Raw genomic sequence first — 20119 nt, forward strand, 5'->3', positions numbered from 1 at the left:
CAGAGCACTCCAGGAGCATCTCCTGTCATTTACAGGAGCAAGTTTTGATTCAGGGCTGACTCCTCACAACGTGTTTTGCTGAACACCTCGTGCCTTGGCACCCTCTCAGTTCTATTCCAGAGTGAGCCCATAAAAGCCTGAACACCTTTGTGCTGCAGAGCAGCTCAAAGACAGAGGCACTCTCTCTTCTGCTGGATTTTGTTGTGTTTCCATGAGATTTAATTTTAATAAAAGGATTGAGACTCAGTGAATTTCAACAGAGAAGGCATCTGAGAAGAATATGTCTGTCCCATCCTCTCTTTAACTGCTTAGATTCCTAGGCTTACTTCTTTAAGTAATTTCTATTCTTTAAGTAATTTCTATTCTTTAACTTCTTTAAGTTTTTGAGAAATAGTCTTTTTCCTGCCTGCTGTTATCTTTTGGAGCTGGATTTTGGCCCAAATACTGCTTGAGTCGCAGAATTGTTAACATTAAATCAACTTCTCAACATTTCAGGCACACTTTGTTTAAATGCAAAATCTAAATCTACCTTTTTCCTGCAATAACAACCTCTTGCAAAATGGTATAAAATGTCTTTTGACAGTTTTGCCAGAAATTACCAGGAGAATATTTATGATCAAAATGCAAAATTGTCTTCACTTAACTTGAAAAAAACTCCAGTCCTGTGTTCTACCTACTGCATAAAACAGATTTTCACTGCAAGCATGATATACAATTCTTAATCCTAGAAGAAGGAATTAGGTTTATTGTGGATAATTTTCCTGCAGCCTCTAGATGAGAGCAGAGTATAACTTTTACCAAGCTCAGGTGCAAGGGCCAACATCAGAGACAAAATAAAGGTCATTTATTTCAAAGGTGGTTATTCAAAATCATTGAATTTAGACTTTAGATTTGAAATCAGCCCTTTCAAATATTATATCCTTAAAGCTGATTTTTGTGGATTCTGTATCCTGGCTCTTTCTTTTCAGCTTTTTTACTCATTTTGAATGTCAAAGTGTGATGATTCCCCTCTGGAAGCTGGACACATGCCAAACAATGCTCCAGGAACTGAGTATCCATGGAAGGCTGGGAGTGATCTTTCCTAGTGAAGCAGGAGTCTGACTCTGCTGATAAAAGTGTGAAGAGGGGAAAAGTGGAAGTCAGATCTGGAGTTTTGTCCTGTAGTGCCTAGGAAGATGAAGTTCAGTGACGGGCACAGGTTGGTGGGCAGGAGAACTGTCTCTGCTTATTGCCGTCAGGGCTGTGAGGAGCCTGACCCTGAAGGGTTTTGGTTCTTTCTGGTTCTGCCAGAGAAAGCAGCTGATGAAACAGAATTGCCAGCACTAGAAATGCTGGTGTCCAGGGACTATGGTATCCTAGTATGTAGTGCTGGAACTGGGGAGGAATTGGACCTCAAAGATGAAGAGTCACCCACTAGAAGGTACAACTTTGGTAAAAGGCCCTGAAAGAATTAGTAAAAAGCAGGCACAGAGAACTTGCCTTGCTTGCTGTGATCCCAGAGTTGGGATGAAACCAGCTGTGCTTCCATTCACACTCCTGAGCTATGGGATTACTCCTGGGGCATGGCAAGTGGTTTGCAGTGGGGGCAGAGTTACATTTGGAAAATCAGGTTTACATTGGGACCCCTCTGTATTTGTATTTAATATTGTTGCTACAGTTGTAGTGAATTGGAATAATTTTTATCTCCTAGGAACCCCAAAATCTTTCGCTGATGTTTTTTTTTTTCCCTTGACATGGAAGACAATACCAGAGGTGACATTAATGTGTGCAGTTTGATAGACAGCTTTTCCAATGTAGTAGGTGCAAGAGGCAGAATTGCTGCTGTGGCTGGAAATGCTTTGCCCATTTGGCAGGCCAGCATCAGGAAGACAAACATTTCAGCTGAAACCTCCTCCTGATCTTGGGGTTTGTGTCTGCTCCTTCTGCAAGTGCTACCTGTTCATTTATTAACCTCCTCTGCTGGAAACTTCACGGAGCGTTTTCACCAGGGCTTTATGCGTTCTGTGTTGAACATTTTAAATGGCGTCATTCTTCCACACAGACTTAAATCCAACAGCTCCAGAGCCCTGACAGAGAAGGAGATGTGTGTTTTCTCTGTTAACTGGCCTGCCAAGGACAGGAGGGATGAGGGGGGAGAGCCCCTGTGTTTGCGTGGCGGGACTCCAGCGAGAGCGCAGGTGTTGGGAGAGAAGGCAATGGCAACCAGATGACATTCCTTCCCCTTGGACTAGCCATTGCTCAAACTGATTGTGGGTCCAGCAGTTGGACTGGATGATCTTAATGGTTCATTTCCAACCTAAATGATTCTGTGATATCCTTCCAACAAAAGTGTTGTCTGCGTGTGCCTGTGTAAAATCCACGACATTAAAGATTGGGTTTCTCTGACTAAAAGATTATGGGGGTGGAATCACACTTGGCAACCACTGGGAAGATACAAGAAGGTAATCCAGACAGTGATTTATCCCAGCTGAGAAGTGAACTACCTTTCTGGAGGTGCTGATGGGGCAGCTGATGTCAGAAGAAGCCCTCAACACTTACCTAGAGAACACTTACCTTGAGGTAGATGGAAGAAATTGAAAGCAGCAACCCTTGATACATGGAGAAAAATATTTTATCAACTTGTGCAAATATATTCTGTTTGCCTAAATGATTATGGAAATGCTGCTGGTCTCTTCCTCTCACACCTGTGTGTGTGTGGCATTAACCATGCACCCCAGGGATTTTTTTAATCTCTTTTGCTAACACTGAGGAGTTTTCACATCCCTGTTTGGTAAAATGGCTCTGCCATCAGCCAAGTGTGGAAAGGGCTTTGATAACATTCAAGGTGAAACACTTGTCAGCTCTCACTTTATCCAGGAACGGATTATCTGGGCTGTGGAATAATGAGGTCATGTCTTTCCTCCACACCGCTGGCAGGAGCTTCGGATTTCACACAGGGGCAGCTGCTTACACCAAGCCTGCTCTACTTAATGCCTTTAAAGCTACCCTGCCTCCCTGTCAGCGAGTTCTCCCCAAGCTGAGGGTGTGAAACTTGCTCACACAGCCTCCTTTGCAGGGCCTGTGAGGGGCTCCTGGTGCTTGGATTGCTGTGCTGTCCCAGAGTTGGGTGGCTGGGATGCAGGAGCACAGGATGTGAGAAGCAGAGTGACCTGTGCATGGCTACTGTACCTAAAATACAGGAATGTGGAGCAGGATTTGGGGGTGGGTGGACCAAAGCCATGCAGCTGTTTCCAGGTGTCCCATGAGCAGCTTGCAGTCTGAATCTGCAGCTTTAATGCAGAGCTGTGGCAGTGAGAGTGGCCATGGACATGAGAGATCCCTAAAGCACACAAGTTGTGGGTGTTAAAGCCTATGGGTGCTTAAGTAGATTAGCAAACAAACAAATCCTTTAATATTCTGGAATGCTTCCTCACCACCTAAGTAGGGATTATTCCACCAAGCCTTCTGCCTAGTGAAAAGTGCCTTTCAGATAGCTGTGCTCTTTAATTATTTGTACTCTTCAGTTAAAAAAAAAGAAAAGGAAAATCTGAAAGCATATCAAAAGTGTCTTTGTGGATTTCAGGAAAAGCACAAAAATGATAAAAAGAACTCTTAAAAATATTCAGGACCCTGTGAAAACTGAGGGTCTTGCTGCAGTGCAGGCAGTAGCATATGTAGGATGCCGCACCACAAAAGTTGCTACAATTTTATCCTTAAAATTTGTTTTACACAGCCCACTACGACTCTATGTACAAATACGTGACACAACTCACCCACCACTTTCTTCCTAGCACTGTGAAAATCTTGGTTAAACTGTCAGCTTTCTATCTGAAACATTCAGAAACAACCAGTTACCTTGGTCTGATTCCACTTCCAGGCTTTCATCATCTGGGATTTTGGTAAAAAGCTGCTTTTGTTAATGTGTAATGCCTCATAGTAACCGGTTACACTTTTACTACAAAGGGGTGTTTTATTTTCCCGAGGGATGAATAGTAATCAAGGATCAGCTGGTAGTGCCAAGTGCCCTGATAACACAATTGGCTGCATACAGCTTTGTTAGGCCCCTTCCTGCACTGCCTGGCTGGGAGACTTTAGGAGAAGATGTTGAGAGAGCTGTTCTTTACCTACTGGGCTGTGGGGGAGCTGAATTTTGGGATCACTTTGTCTGCTGGGTGAGAAGGTAAGAGCTGGCTTTGGAGCACATGAAGCCCTTACTGATTAAGGACAGCAAGGGGAGGGTGGGAGAGGGGATGGATGGAGAAAATGCTTGAAAATAAACATGTGAATTAGAAAAGTTTCCCTGGAATTCATCACTGACTGATTTTTGTGGAAATGTGTGGGGGTTGATGGAGTTGGAAGGAGACAGAAAGTGGGAATACTGATTCTAATCAGAGTAGGGGCTGATTTGTGTTATTTTGATGCTGATTTAGGTGAGCTGAAAGAGGGCTGCAGTCACCCTAGCCGGTGGTAGGAAGTGTCTCCCTGCTAAGCACAAAGTGGAGTCTGGCTTTGATCTCATTAACCCCATCAGCACTGGAGTAGCAGGTGTGTTTCTGGAGCTTGACTCTTTCAGACACTTGAGGTGCATAGAAAGGGGCAGAGGTTACTTCAGAACCAAAAAAAGTAAGACACAGATCTTCCTCTTGTGATTTTTTTCAGAAATTTAGGGTCCAGTAATGGTATCAAGAGAAATGAGGGGAATTCTGCCCCTTTTTTCAAAGAGAAGAGGAAAAGTTGAGGGAATAAAAATTTGAGAAGTGGGGATTTCTAAACTCCACAAGAAAAACAATGAGATGGAGAAGAAGGAAAACCCACAGCAGCAATAACAGGAAGAGCATCTTGAAACAGCTTTGCACAAAGGTGGGCTTCATATCTTGCAGTCAGTTCTATTAGGATGTGACTTAGCCTGATTTTTTGAGACTACTCAATATCCTTAATAAGTGCCCTATGATTTTAAGCTGGATTTATCCTGCTGGATTGTCTTGGGAGGAAGGGTCACAGCTACAGAAGTTGAGCCCAAGCTGTGCAGACTACTTTGAGACTTCTGATTTAAAAATAGGATATAGAAGTAAAGTTGTGTGTTAGCTCTAAAATTCCACTGTTCCATCAATTAAGGGACCCCTACCTGCAATGACTTTGATAGTAGAGTGTGGGTGGAAGGAAAATAATTGTGGTTGTGACTTGCTGAGCCCCTCCAGTTGTAACACACTTGTCCTAAGTGAGGGCTGGAAACAAAACTCACATCATAACCTCAGGTTTTTAATCTCTGCAGATCATAATGAACTGTTTTGAAAGGGTGGTTGGAGGGTTAAGCTAGGAAGGACAAACTGGTAGTGTAATAACATCTATATTAAAAATAAAAAAAACCCAACCAACCAACACAGATGTAATGTATTATATAATCTCTGTTAAACTTGCTCTGGGAAACCCTCCAAGAGCCAGTGTCAGTCTCCATTTTGTACAAGTCTGTACATAACCTTTGTAAGAATTTGTGTGAAGTTGGGTGGGGAAACAGAGAAACACAAAGTAAGAACAGAATGTAGCCTGGCCAAAGCCTTTCTGCAATGGTGCAGTAAGAGCAGGGACACGGGGGTTTGCTCCTTCCTGGGCCTTTCCCACCAAGCCACCCCTCCCAGCACAGGTGCTGTCAGCCTCTCTTACTTGCTTACAGATGTAGCATTTAATTAAATCACTGCTAATAAGTAATGGATAGAGTAAGATAGGGGCTATGCCACAGGGCTGTTTGTTCTCCAGGAGCTCGGGCACTGCCTGTCTCAGCATAGATGGTGTTCACTTACCTCCCAGCAGAGTAACTTGGAACAGAGTGCATTCAGGCAGGGTGTTTGGATACAGGGGGAAAGCTGCTGAAAACAGAGGAATTGTAATGATAAATCCCCTTGTGAAATGTGAAAGAAGCTTTTTACACTCTGCTGACAAAACATCAGCCCGACTGTATCGATCTACTGCTGAGCTCTTGTCAGCTTCTGTCCTTTCCACCTTCCTCCTTCCCTGGAACTCCTGTCCTAGTCAGCTCTTCTTGTGACACTTTTGGAAGTCATCTCTCTTAACAGAGGTGTTGTTGTGCTGTTTCATTCCCATTCCCTGCCAGGAAGGATTGTTTTCCTCTACACAATTCAGCAGAGCAGCTGCTGGCACTGAAAATATTGATGATGTGGAGGTGATTTGGAACATGGCAAGATTCCTCAAACAAACAAGTAATGCAGTTACATTCATGGGCTTTGGCTGAGCTATCCTGTCATGAAATACACTGAGAAAATATTTTTTCAGGCTTTTTAAATTTTAGTCTGAAACCTAAGTTTAAAACAGAGCTGATGGACCAACTGCTGTCTAAGCTATCTTTAACAGGAACAGTAGGGCTGGTTTAGCTGTTCCTCAAGGAGCAGACAGGGAATAATTCCACATTTACTGCATCTCTCACATTAACTTTGAGTCTTTATAAACACAAACTAGGATATATATGGGTATGCTAGTACCTAAAAGCATATGGAAAGAGGGATGTGATTTAGAAAATGCATGCCTTGGACGTTCTCAGCATCTCAGCTTGGTTTTCCTGACATGATGCCTCCTTTCAACCCCTTTTTTCTTTCCCCACAAAGGTCTGACAGTAGGAATTGTCCCTTCCTGCCTTAGAAAGAACTCTTGAGCAAATTATTCTTTCTGTGTCTTCCTAAGAAGTGCTGAGCACTTTTACTTTATAGCAATTGGCACCCTGGAAAATTTAAGTCTGCAGAAGCTAATGAACCTACAGGAGTGTTTGTAATTGACTCAAAGTTGTTGCTTTTTCATGTGGCAAGTTTTAAAAAAAAACAGCACATGGTTTTGAAAGGTAATTCTTGACATCAGTCCAGCTCCAAAAATGTTGTTTTCCATTTTCCTCCCATGTTTCACACTGTTGGTGTGTGATGAAATTCGAGTAGTGCTACTGCTGAGCTGCTGTGCTCTTGTAGCCTTGTGGTGAGAGATCTTTTCCATGTCTTTTCAACCATAAAAGAGTAAAAGCAAGGTGTGGTGTTGGTTTGTTTGTTTTCTCCCCTGTACAAGACCTGCAGCAAAGACTCAAAGAATATGGTAAAATATATTGAATACTGATCTTAGGTGCATAAAAGTTTAAATTTTTTGTAAGTGGGACATTTGGAGGAGAATTAGAAAAGTCATGTTGGTTTGCTATGAGAACAGAGTGGTGTGTAAGTTCTAACAGATTGATATTTAGGGTTTGATACCTGCCCTCTGCAGAGCTGCAATCCAGCCAGGTGGTGACAGCTATTTCACTACTCTGAGAGGTGTGGACATAAATAATAGCTGAGCAGTTGACCTCAATACCTGCTGGTGCTGAAGATGACCTTTCTTGAATACTCTGAGGTCTCTGTCTGGCCTTCCATGTAGAAAATACTAGAACCCACTAGGGAATTGTCAGGGATTTTTTTTTGTTTTGTTTAATAATTAGGGAATTACTTCAAACATTGAGTTCAGCCAGGCAGTGATGTCCACAGTTCTAAGCTAATATAAAATGTGTGTTTTCTGTTTTTCAACTGGACACACTTGTCATTCTTATCTTTATTCAGATGCTTCTTTTAGGTTAGATTATACTGCTGAAAACCTATGGAGAGATTGTTGTAGGCAACAGTGCAGTCCCTCTCTTGGGAATGCTATGGTATTACAGTGCTGCTCCAAGAAATGTCACCTTGCAGCAGCATCACTGCAGTGTTTTGGAAGGCTAATGGGTGGGCTAATTTCGGAGGAAATTCTATTTTCTGTGTAAATTTCAAAACTACTGAACTTGGGAGACAATAGAGACAGATCCTGGCTAGGCTTTGAGGTGGTTTAAACAGGGTATGTGTCAGTAATAGATGTGGTCTTGGCAGATGGAAATTCTCTGGCTTCTCAAAGACAGCGTGTTTAATTGATCAGGGAAAGAAACAAGAATCACAGGAGTGGTTTCAAAGTAGAGAATTATGGAGGGAATCTAAAAGAGGGACCACCCCCCCAACACACACAAACACAGAGTTTCTGGTGTCACAACCTCCCTGTGTTAAGTGTGTGCCTGTACATGTCCTCCTGGGTGGGAGCCAGCAGGAGAGGCAGTGCAAGCTTTCTCCATGGCTTGTGTGGAACTAGAGCAACCTGTCTCCCACCCCAATGGAAATGAGGGGGTTTTCATCAGCAATGTGACAGTATGTGCAGGGGCATGTGTGTTTTCTGTTCCTCACTGTCAAGGGTTTTCCCAGTCCTTTTTGGTGAGAGAAATCTGACCTTTTCAACCCATAGGCTCTTGATGGATATTATTTTTTACACTGTCTCCAAAATACCAAAGTTTCCTGACTTCCTCAATCTCAAAGGGAACCAAGGTTAACTTTGATTTCCCAGGAACAGAATCTGGCCCTTGACACTGAATATTCTTTGACAGGTAGTTGTTACTACGGAGCAAAATTCCAAGATGTGACAGGCAAGCTCTTCTAGAGTACAACAAACCCCATCAAACATGGAGGGGGTGTCTTGGCACTTTATACTTGAATTGCCAAATGCAGAATCTGTCAGAGAAGTAAGACCCAGAAAATGGGAAAAGGATGAAAAAATAGAGGTTAATAGCAAATTATATTTTATCACTCTCTTGTTGGGATGTGGGAAAGTGACATCACTGTAGTCTTGTAGATTTGTGGCAAGAGATTTCAGCAATAGAAGAGTAAAAGAAAGGTGGGGGGCTGTTTATTTGGTTTTTTTCCCTGAGAAGTTAAAATCTGTAAATATTCAAGTGAATGATGCTGTGGCCAGAATCCTATGTGAATCCTGTGACATGTTCCTTTTCTTGTAGCCGGTTTCTGGTGAGAAAGCAGTGACAGCTTCTGAGCTATCTGAGAAGTGGCTCTCTAGAAGCACATTTTCTTTAGCACCATTTGGTACCGCACAAGTGTATGAAGGCTCAGAGGAAGAAGCTGCCATGAAAAAAATTGCCAGTTGCAAACTTCCCTTCAAGAGATCTATGGAAGAACTTCCGTGCTGTTTGCATTTGCCTGTTAAAATCTCTCTGAAATGCCTTTTAGTGGTAAAGCAGAACCAAGAACATGACACAGACGTGAGGCTACTGCTTCCCCACAGAAGCTGCTGCAGCCACAGAGGGAACCTAAACTTCGGTTGTTGACACACTGTTCTCGAGAGCGACAAGAGAGATTGTGTTCATTAGGCCAACCCCATCATTCTTGCTAAAAGCAGGCTCAGGTTTCCATGTATATTTTCAAATCAAATTAGAAACGCTGCTCCCGAGACCTCCTTCAGCTGACAGTGACGGATTGCACAACCTGATAAACAGGAGGCATTCCTGGAGCTGTGCTAACACCCCAGTCGCCACAAGTGCTGAGACTATAAAAACATGCACAGAGCCATGTATTTAAATTAGCAGAGAGCTTCTCCTCTTCCCCCAGTAAAGCAGCCCACTCCTGGGGAGAGGCCACTTCTCCAGCAGAAATGGGAAAGGTTTGTGTCTGTGCAAGGAATTGTGTCCCAGTGCAATGGAAAAGGCAGTTTGCTCAGTGCTGGGACAGGAGATAAGGACTTGTAGATAATTTATGGTAGATGAGAGTAAGTTATTATTGGTATTCAGTAATAATGACAATTTTACTTTTTCACAAAACTGTTTATACAGATGAAGATGGAGTCATATTAGCTAAAATAGTTAACAATTAATACAAAGTAAGGAAGATATGGTCAGTAGCTTAGAATATCTTGTGCACATGCAGGCAACCCGTGTAGCAGCTACACATGAAGGCTAGAGAGGCAGTTCTCCGAGGAAGATTAAACTTGATCAGGAAACAGTAACTATGGGTACCTGAAGGAGAGGTGTAGAGGTACCAAGTTGCCTGTATGTCAAAGGAGTGGTGGAAAATGAAGAGACTTGCTGTGGCCTACCCTTAGGAGAGTGAAGTTTTGCCTGTGGTTACCCAAGGAAAATTACTGGTTTCTTTGATACAGTGCAGGAGATGGGGAAGGGCAAGTGTGTTCTCAGACTCTCAGCCTATTTTACAGACTTTGGCATTTTCCTCCTGTTTAATTTGGGCACAGACTAAACCCCTCTCTCTGCAGCATTTCCCTGGTGCTTTGATTCCACATTCAAATGTTCATGAGGCAGGTTCACATCGAAGTTCGTCCCTTTGTTCTTGGAGGTTTGCCTGGCTGCTGCCTTTTACTGTCTCCTCTGCCTCTAAGAAAAACTGATGTTATCTCCTGAAGTGAAAACTACAGGTTCTATTTGTAACTGAGGATTTCCTGTGTGCCTTTCCCCAGCCCCAGCAGTGACGGCAAGAGGCAGCGGCGCACACGGGCTGTGCATCTTCAGAGAGCTTTGAGAACAGCCCCTGCACAGGAGCTGAAGAAATCCCCAGCCACCCGTGCCTTTGATCTCAGATAAAGGTCAACCTGTCTGCTAGAAAGTGTGATGGGAAACGCTGCCACATCAGCCTTCGCTTTCTCTTCCTTACGCTGAAGTGATTCACTGTGCGTGTCAGGGTATGCCTTCACCACAGCACTCATGGTGTTTGGCTCCTGGGAGCAGCTCTGTTTATCTCATGCACCAGCTTAAGCCAGGGCCAGCAAGATTTCATGAGAGCTGCTGAGAAACTGCCCACAGCACTTGTTATTACAGCAGTGTTCCATAGCCTGTTGTTGGTTTGTTGGAGAGTTTTTAAATCATGAAATCATTTAGGTTGGAAAAAAATCTTTAAGGTTATTGAGTCCAGCCATCAAGCCAGTGTCACCAGTAAACCAGTCCCTAAGTGCCACATCTACACAACTTTTAAATCATTCCAGGGCTGGTGACTCAGCCAGCTCCCTGAGCAGCCTGTTCCAGTGCCTTCAGTGAAGAGTTTTTTCCTGCTCCCCAATCTAAATCTCCACTGGTGCAACTTGAGGCCATTTCCTCTTGCCTTGCAGTATATATATAGGCCTAGTGGTGTGTTAAAAAATTAGTTATGCTGCTCTTGTCCCAACAAGCATTCAGAGTTTCTGAGACTGTTCAAGCACTGACAACTACAAAGTTCCACCTGACCCAAACTCAAAGTTGCTGACACACAAAGCTTTGGGGAGCTGCAGGTTCCAGTTGGTTCTCCTGATGCCATCTCTGCAAGATCATCACTAGTGAGGGAAGTAACTGACCTACACATGCTACAGGTAAGACTGGCACAACAATTTGGTTCATAATTTTGTTATAAATGCTAATGGAGGGGGTTGTTTTGCCTTTGAATTCCTCTGTAACCTTAGAAATGTTGTTGCAGCTGTGAAGATTGGTTATGAAGTGACAAGTAACATGCATAAAGGGAAGCACTTCCCCTGCTGAGTCTCCTCAAAGCCATGTTGGCTTTGTGACTGGGGCTGAGTGTGTGTCTTCCTTCCTTCTGGGATTTGTGCCTTAGCAAGGCTAAGTGAGGCTGCTTAGGGAGCAAAAGAATAATATTTCCAGGTGGGATCCATGGAAATAGTTGTTACTGATGGTGGGAGGATCACAGTTTATCCAGTGCATCTTTACAAAGGTTACTTAAGTCACTTAGAGATAAAAGTTGCTTCTAGGTGTGGATTAGGAAGAAAACCAAACAAAAAGCTAAGCAAGGATTGTGGTTTTGATCTGTCCAGTGCCCCTTTGGCACTCGGGCTGCCATGAGGGAGAAGTAGCATGTGACTGCAGAAGGTGGGGATTATCTCCAGTACCTGATCCTCAAAGTGAAAGTGGAAACCTGAGCATCAATCCTCAAATTAAGGCCATGCCAGGATGTAGCCATAGGTGCCAGTTCATTCTCCAGAATGTAGCTCTCCTCTCCTTTTTCTAATCAGAACTTCTCATTGCTATAATTTTCAGGATTAAACTAGTGAGATGGACTTCTGTGAGGTGCAGGAATGTTTGCTTGATCCTGTGGAGAGCCTTTGGATATCTCTGGAGGGTTTTTCCTTCTTTCTGTGAAGTATTAATTCAGGTGCCAGGTGATAGTGAACACCTGCCAGTACTCTTGGTTATTTGACTGACCCATTTAAGCCTGGTATTATGTTTCTAAAATCAAGCTCTCACACTTGGCATGGATTTTTTTAAGGTGGCCCTGGCTTAGAGATGTGAAAGAAGAGGTGTTGAGTTGTTTTTAGGGTTGTATCCTAGGAAAAATGTATATGAACTTTTGTGAGAACAGAGCCCTGCTACTTCCAAAGGCTCCAAGATGAACTCACACCACTAAGACTACTCTGCAGGAGTAGTGTTTTTTTTTTTAATTTTCTTAGTCATTTTGGTTCTTCAGTTGGATTTTTTTTCCCTTCATAGGTTTTTGTAACTCTTATAGGTTCCAGAGTTTTCAGATGGATTTCACTGAAAATGATTTTGTACTTTGTGCTCAAAGTGTGCCTGAGAATGCTTTTGGTGAACAACCACGCTTTCTAAATCCCACAGCAATATTAATACTGATTTGGTGTACTTTCATTCCACACCAAGGATTTTTATGCCATTGTTTGTCCTTTGAGCCTCTCTCATTGGAGAATGGTATTTATGGTTTGTCTGTATCAGCAATCTGTTAATTACAAACTCAGAAGTATTAGGAGTCGTACTGTCACTAGTACTATATTCTAGTATTCAGTACAGAACCTCTAATGCATGCAAATTTTATTTCATAGAGAGATAGGTGATTCAGGTAAGGGTTGTGCATAATGGTGGAAATTTTAAAAATGCGGTTCGGGTGATTTCTTTCCAAACTTACTAAAGTTTAATGGAAAACAACTGTGCTACATCCACGAGTGTGAGCTGGGTGCACAGACTGTCACCGAGTGCCCCCTTTGTGGTACAATCCTGTTTGTAGGGATTGTTTGCCTTTGGATGTATGCTCCTGCTAAGCAGCTCCACATATCCTTAGCACATACTTCTTTTCTTTGGGGCAAAAGGTGGGAGAATGGTTTTTTCTGAAAGAGATTGCTAGTGTGTTTCAGATAAACTTAAGGGTGCGTGGTGTTTAGCAAAGTACTGGAAGCCTCAACTATTCCAATACTTTACATGTTGTTATGAAATAATTCTCAGAATTTGGATGTGCTTTACATTATTTTCCCATGTTCTTTTGGTGGCCTGTTTAAATACTCCACTCAATGAGAAAAACCAAACCAAACCCCCAAAAATCATATGCCAAAGGTAATATCTAGCCATAAAGCTACTGGCTTGGAAAGCATCCCTGTATCTCTTTGGCACCATGGCAGAGATGCAGTGGTAAGCTTTGGCAACGATGGCAAGAGCCGCTTCCTATCTCCTGGCAGGATGACAAGAGGGAATGCTCTTCTCGGGTCCTCAGCTGCCTCTGCAATAGTCAGAAAGAAGCAGAAAATATCTTGTGAATATAAACGAAGGGCTGTTCCACCTGGCTTGAAGGGCGCTGACGGTAAAACACAGTCAGGAATCTCTCTGTAACGCTGTCAGAGCAGCGTGGCAGAACTTCAGCCCTTGAGCAGAGCCCAGTGCCCGGCGGGGCCGCGGCAGCTCCATGAGCGCAGGCGGGGGCAGCGTGTGCGGACCGGGCAGCTCCGAGCTGCGCCCGGCCGAGCCCCCGGGGCGCTCCCTCTGCCGGCGGGGCCTCGGGGCCGGGAGGAGCCGCGGCTGCGGGACAGCGCGGGCCCGGGGCCGCAGAGGGGCAGGTCCTCCCTCCTTCCCTCCTTCATTCCCTCCCGCCCTCCTTCCTTCCCCGGCGGCCCGCGGTAGCGGCCGTGCCCGCGCGGGAGCGGCTCCCGGCGGGAGGGCGGGGAATCCACGCCGGGATTTCGGAGGCACACTGACATCAGGGGGGCGCGGCCGGCGGCGGGCGGGGGCTGCGCGCTGAAAGGCGGCGAGGCGCGGCCCGAGTCACTCCGGAACGGCGGCGGGGCAGCGCGGAGCGGCTGCCGGCACTGCCCGGGCTGGATCCTAGCCGCCAATGTGCCGCGGGAGGCGGGCGCTCACCCCGGCCCTAGGTAAGCCCGGGCGGCGCTCGCCTCGCCGCGCACCCACCTCCCGCCGGGTCAGGTGCGGGCGGGCGGCCGGGGCTCCCCGCGCCGTGCTGGGGGCGGCCGCGCTGCGAGGCGTGCGGGAGGTGCGGGCGAGCCGGCGCTCGCTGCTCCGCGGGGCACCGGGCGGGAGAGCGGGGGGCTCGGCTCCCCGGGCCGGCAGCGCTGAGCTGGGCGCGATTCGCTGCTCGCAGAGAAGCTCCGGCTCGGTACTCGCCCGTCCCGCCCGGCGCGGGGTCTCCGGCGCGTCGGAGCTTTGCGCGACCCTCTCGAGCCTGCGGAGACCTCGGTGCCAGACTGCGGCGTGCGGGTTCGCCTCTCCCCGCCGCGTCCTGCCCCTGCCCCGAGCCTGTCACTCGGCCCCCGGCAGCGACAGCCGGCACATGGCTGTGTGCGGGGAGCTCGCAGGGCCATTGCATTGCGCTGCCTCTGGCTTCGTTCGCAGTTCGCTGAGGTCTGCCTGGAAAGCCAGAGCTGCTTCTTGATCGCTTTAAAAAGAAAATTAAAAATCAAAACGAAAAAGAAAAAACCCAACCCAGTCTTTCGCACCAGAGGTTGTGGTTGCACTTTGCCAGACGGGACTTGCGGCAAGGACCATGCGGTGAAGCCGAGCGCCGGAGCGGGACCGCAGCGCTGCACTCTGCGATCGCAAAGGGAAATAACAAACAGCCGGAGCGGGAGCCGCGCACCCGCCGCCTCTTCCCGGAGACCTGCATCGCAACAAGCCCCGCTGCCTGCCGCAGCCTGCAGCCGCCTGAGGCTCGTTCCACACACTCCGCTTTGCAGGAAGGGCTGGATTTGCTCCCCGTCGCCTCCGGACCGAGAGAGCTGCGGCCGAAGGAGAGCGCCGCTTCCACGGGCGGCCGGGGCCGCTGCATGCTGAGCCCCGGCAGAGGGGAGCTGCGGTGGGCAGGAGAGCGGGGCTTTTCTCCGCTGGCCCAGTAGGACCTGGAGATCGGCGAGCGAGGGCTGTGCGGGGACGAGGAGCGCAGCCCGCCGGCCTTCCCCGCCCCGGGGGCCGGGAGAGCGAGGAGCCGAGGCCCCGCCGCCCCCCGCCCGCTGGATTTGCCGTTCCCGGCGGCTCCCTGCACATCAGTAAGTTGGGACCCGCCGTGCGCTCACAGCGGGGCCGGCGCTGCCGCAGCCAGCAGGTGCCGCGGCGCGCTGCGGCGCCCGCCCGGTGAGGGGCGGCCCCGACCACCCTCCCACCGTCCCGCTCCCGGAATGGAGGCACCGTGCTGCTGCGGGAAGGCTTGCTAGGGACCGTGGCCGTCTGCGAACGCGCAGAACGTCAAAAACACCCCCAAACGCTCCTCGCAGGTGGGGGCTGGAGGGGCTGAGGGGGGGTGCCGAGCCGCAGCGCGGGGAAATCCCGGGGCTGAGCGGCCGCTCGGCTGCCGCTTTAAGCGCCAGGTAATCTGCCCTCCCGAGGCAGGAACGGGCTAAGATTTGCCTTCCCCTGAGGAAGAGAGAGAGAAGGAGGGAAAGGAAGGAAAAAAAAAAAAAGCTTATGTTTTCATTCATAACTTTTTTTTCTTCCCCTTTTCCCCTCCTCTTCCTTCCTCTCCGTCAGCGCCGTGATCCGCTCCGCTCCGCTCGGGGCGCAGAGGGCGCCGCGCCGCCGCCGCCCGCCCGGGGCTGCGGGGAGCGGGGCGGAGCAGGGCGGGCTGGGAGGGCTGGCGGCGTGTCCGAGCGGGTGTGGAGAAGGGGAGGGAAGCGGGGTCCCACCCCCGAGGTGCGGGGAGGGAGTGCAGCCCCGGGTGCAGAACCGTGAGGGCTCTCGCCGCCTGCGCCGTACGTTATTTTATTATTTTGTTGTACTCGTTTTTATTTCATTGTCCGGGGGGGAAGCAGTTTACGAGCGATCTGCGCGGGGGTGGAGGTGGCTGGTTCAACTCTCGCCCCGGTCTGCAGCTGGGCTTGTCAGTCTGCGCCGCGTTGATGTTGCGCTTTCCCCCCAAAGATGGCACTGGATGTCTTTCGCATTTTCTTGGGATATTGTTTTTCATCCCCTAGGGAGCCCAGCTCTTGGCTGGTACAGCTGTAAATCTTTCCCTTTTCGCATTCATTCACCCTTGGTCTGTTGTGGATTTGTATTCAGTGCTCGTGAGGAAGGCTGCTTCTTGTGTGGGGTAGGAGGAAATTCTTTGCTGGAGAGTGGCGAGGCACCGGCCCTGGAAAAAACTGTGAATGCGCCCATCCCTGGCAGTGTCCAAGGCCAGGTCGGATGGAGCTCTGAGCCACCTGGTCTAGTGGAAGGTGTCCCTGCCCATGGCAGGGGCTTTGGGACTGCAGAGTCTTTTAGGTCCCTTCCAACCAAGCCATCCTGTGATTCTGTTCTGTGAATTAGAAGGGAGAGTGTTTGGTTTTCTGTTTAATCTGGTGACCACAAAGCCCACACAGGTGATGTTAGATGTAAAATGAAATCTTTGACTACTGGATGAGGACAAAGATGTTGTGTCACGGCAGACGCTGTCACTTTCTGCCCATGGTGACTGCCTGCTAGAAGAAACAATTCCTCCTCTTGTTCTTCCTGTGCTTCCACACCATGGTGCCTTTTACTGTCTGGAGTGGGGAACAGCTCCATGCTGGCTGTGGTCTGGGTACACAGGATACTCTCGTGGCATTATTGGATGAGGTTTTGAAATGCGTGATAGCACTCACCTTTCTCTGCTTTCAGGTAAACACATCCCGGGAGGGGTCAAAAGGGACTTTTCCTCTGGCTGGCAGTAAAGAAAAGCAGTTTGTTGTCTTGGTTCCCTGCATAAATGTGGCACTTAAATACTCAGCTACATTTTTGTGTAGGTGCAGAACTGTCACTGCAGTTTTCTCAGTGTTGCAACCTTCGAGTCTCTCACTAGGCAGGATGGAAAGGGATGGAAACATGTAACATCTCAACTATTTTCCCACTATTTAAAAGATAGACGAGCAGATGTTCTGTTTATTTGAGAAGCTTTTAATCTCTCTTTTGAAAATGGGTTTGTTCTTTGTTTGTGTTTTGAGGTTCTAGTTGAGGGGTTTTTATTTGCTCTTAACGTTCTCATGAACGTTCAGGTACTTTTTGTTTGACACCTAGTTCATCTAAGCCTTTTCTAGCCCATTCTTCTTTCACACTCCGGCCTGTGGTCAGGAAATATTTGAAAACGGTGTTTGCAGCCTTGCTTTAATTATATAAAGGAGCATATTAGATGTGTAGGCTGAGTTACTTTCTCACAGAAAATGTCTTGGCCACTTGACAGCACTTAGTTCAGGACTCTGTAATGCACATACGTCACTTGAAGAGGGAGACTTTCCAAATGCACTAGGAAGCAAATCTGTGGAGCCTTCTGATGCTGCACATTCAGGGAGAAGAGTGAGAACTGGGCTCGTTCCTCACTCTGCCATACGGAACAGGAACATGACCGTAGTGGTGTTCTTGGCTGTTTCCAGCTCAGTGTCAGGGGCATTCGGAATTGCTGTTGCTAGAGACAGATGATGAGTTCAGTAGCAAGGGAGAGGCACTTCCCATGGCTTGCCAAGAAGGCATACAAGTTAATACTGGATTTTTATTTTTTACATTTTTTTTAAAATGGCATGGGGTCTCCTTTGAATTCCTGATCCATGATGCCATACCCAGACTCTCCCCATTGCTGGACTTTGGCCAGATCCGCAGCACTGCTGTAATCCCCTGCTGAAAGTGATCAGTACCAGGTGGCTGGGGCAGTTTGGGCTTTGCCAGATCATTTCTGTTTTCAGAAAGTATCCGGTGCTTTATCCCTCCGCTGCCCTTGATCTCGAGTGTGTATATGTACACACGCAGTGTTTATTTACACCTTCTGTCTCTTTCCTTATTTCAGGATTTCAGATGCATGCCAGGTTCCCGCTGAATGCCAGCAGCAGAGATCACTACAGATGGAGCCTCAAAGTCAGCACGGCAGCGGCGGCTCCCTGGTGGTGATTCAGCAGCCCTCCCTGGACAGTCGGCAGCGCTTGGACTATGACAGGGACGGCCAGCCCGCCACCATCTTGTCACTGGACCAGATCAAGGCCATCAGGGGCAGCAACGAATACACCGAGGGGCCGTCGGTGGTGAAGAAGCCGGCTCCGCGGACGGCGCCGAGGCAGGAGAAGCACGAGAGGACTCACGAGATTATACCGATAAATGTGAATAACAACTACGAGCACAGGCCCGGCCAGGCGGGGCACGCGGCCCACCCGCAGAACGCCAGGGCTCCCGTGCTGAGCCGCTCCACCAGCACGGGCAGCGCGGCCAGCTCCGGCAGCAACAGCAGCGCCTCCTCGGAGCAAGGGCTGCTGGGGCGCTCGCCGCCCTCCCGGCCGGGCTCCGGCCACAGACCCGAGCGGACGATCCGGGCGCAGCCCAAGCAGGCGGCGCTGATCGTGGACGATCTGAAGGGGCCTCTGAAAGAGGACTTGACGCAGCACAAGTTCATCTGCGAGCGGTGCGGGAAGTGCAAGTGCGGGGAGTGCACGGCGCCGCGGGCCCTGCCCTCCTGCCTGGCCTGCAACCGGCAGTGCCTGTGCTCGGCCGAGAGCATGGTGGAGTACGGCACCTGCATGTGCCTGGTCAAAGGCATCTTCTACCACTGTTCCAACGACGATGAAGGGGACTCGTACGCGGATAATCCCTGCTCCTGCTCCCAGGCACACTGCTGTTCTAGGTACCTGTGCATGGGAGCCATGTCCTTGTTCCTGCCTTGCTTGCTCTGCTACCCTCCGGCCAAAGGATGCCTAAAACTCTGCCGGGGCTGCTACGACCGCGTCAATCGTCCGGGCTGCCGGTGCAAGAACTCCAACACGGTCTATTGTAAACTGGAGAGCTGCCCCTCCCGGGGTCAGGGCAAGCCCTCATGATTTTGGGAGGGAGGTTTACTTCCTCCAACTTCAGTTTTTCAGGTTGTAGCTGATTTTTTTTCCCTCTCCCCATCTTTTCTTCTTCCCCCCTCCTCTCCCATTTTGGGAGGACTGTTGCTTTTCTTTCCTTTCTGTCTGCCCAACTCCAGACATATGAGCTCTTCCCCTTGCATCTTTGCTCTCCTCCTCCTGCTGACTTGGCTGAGTGTGGAGCGTTTCATGCAGTCACTGCTGCTCTTTGGTAAGTGTGGACCTGGGATCTGCACCTGCTGCTCCTTCGGGCAGGGTCTTTGAGTTTGTAACTGAACCACTCCTGAAAGAGACAGTGAGGGCTCACTGGGCTCTTGAAGCTTCTTGCTCTGTGAATATCTTCCCAAAGATGGTTTTTTTTTTTGTTCTCAGCAAGTTATGGTTTTTTTCTCCTTAACCTACTGGGTGCCAAGGAAGAGTAACTTTCCTGAGTGAGCTGGATTGTGAAATAACTTTTTGTGTGTGTTCTTTCTGGAGAGGGATGTAAAATAAAGGCTTCACCAAATGAAAGGCCTGACTCTTCTATAAGCAGCCTGCTTCTTTTTGCATCTTTTTTTTTTCCCCTCTCTCTTTTTCTCTTAACTTTTGGAACATTCTCAGACCTGAGAATTGTCCAGCCTTTTTTTTTTTTTCTTTTTTTTTCTTTTTTTACATTTTCAGTGTAACTTCAGTTTTTGCTACACTATGTAGATCTTCACATTGGAGACATTGTGGCTGCAACATACTCATTTGTTTCTTCTGCTGTCCAGTCTTTGAAGGATATTGCTTACTCCACCCTCCTAATCCAGTTTTTATAGTCTGTCAGTATCAGTTGATATTAAAGTTGGTGGTGTTCATATATCCAAACAGCCTTCAGGTGTCATTGAGTCACCTAAATGTTCTTGAATCCTTCAAGTCTCTTGTGATCCTTTGGCTTAGTGAGTTTAGCTCTGCTCTGTACTTTATAATTTTATTCTGTCCCTGTTTTATTGCCTTAGCCACAAATTGTGGTCCTTTTTTGTATATTTTATGTATAAAACACAAAGTTGAATCCCAACTATTTTTAAGACAAAAGTCTGTTAAAACTTTTTTTATTGTAAAGAATATTTATTATGTGAATCTCTATTATTTTATGATATTTATTGCAAAAGACTTCAAAAATGTACTCATGTCTGAATATAACAAAATATCAATACTTAACGAAATAAGGATGACACGAAGAAAGTACATATGTTAACTATAATGCAGAAAATATATTAATTAATGAAAATGC

The 20119-nt window shown here is 47.5% G+C and overlaps 1 protein-coding gene across 3 annotated transcripts; it reads left to right on the forward strand.

Moving 5' to 3' along the window:
- Positions 1-13864: 13864 nt before the first annotated feature.
- SPRY1 (sprouty RTK signaling antagonist 1) lies at positions 13865-20116 on the forward strand. Of its 3 annotated transcripts, none has more exons than XM_058024231.1 (2): positions 13865-13950; positions 17820-20116. In XM_058024231.1, exon 2 carries the CDS (start codon positions 17875-17877, stop codon positions 18835-18837), a length of 963 nt encoding a protein of 320 aa, XP_057880214.1. In that variant the 5' UTR covers positions 13865-13950; positions 17820-17874; the 3' UTR covers positions 18838-20116. The 3 variants fall into 3 exon arrangements, with proteins under 3 accessions (XP_057880214.1, XP_057880213.1, XP_057880212.1); XM_058024230.1 differs by lacking the exon at positions 13865-13950 and adding an exon at positions 14908-15078; XM_058024229.1 differs by lacking the exon at positions 13865-13950 and adding an exon at positions 15746-15777.
- The last annotated feature ends 3 nt before the right edge of the window (positions 20117-20119 follow it).

This window comes from Melospiza georgiana, chromosome 5, assembly GCF_028018845.1.
Source record: "Melospiza georgiana isolate bMelGeo1 chromosome 5, bMelGeo1.pri, whole genome shotgun sequence".
NCBI classification, from domain to species: domain Eukaryota; kingdom Metazoa; phylum Chordata; class Aves; order Passeriformes; family Passerellidae; genus Melospiza; species Melospiza georgiana.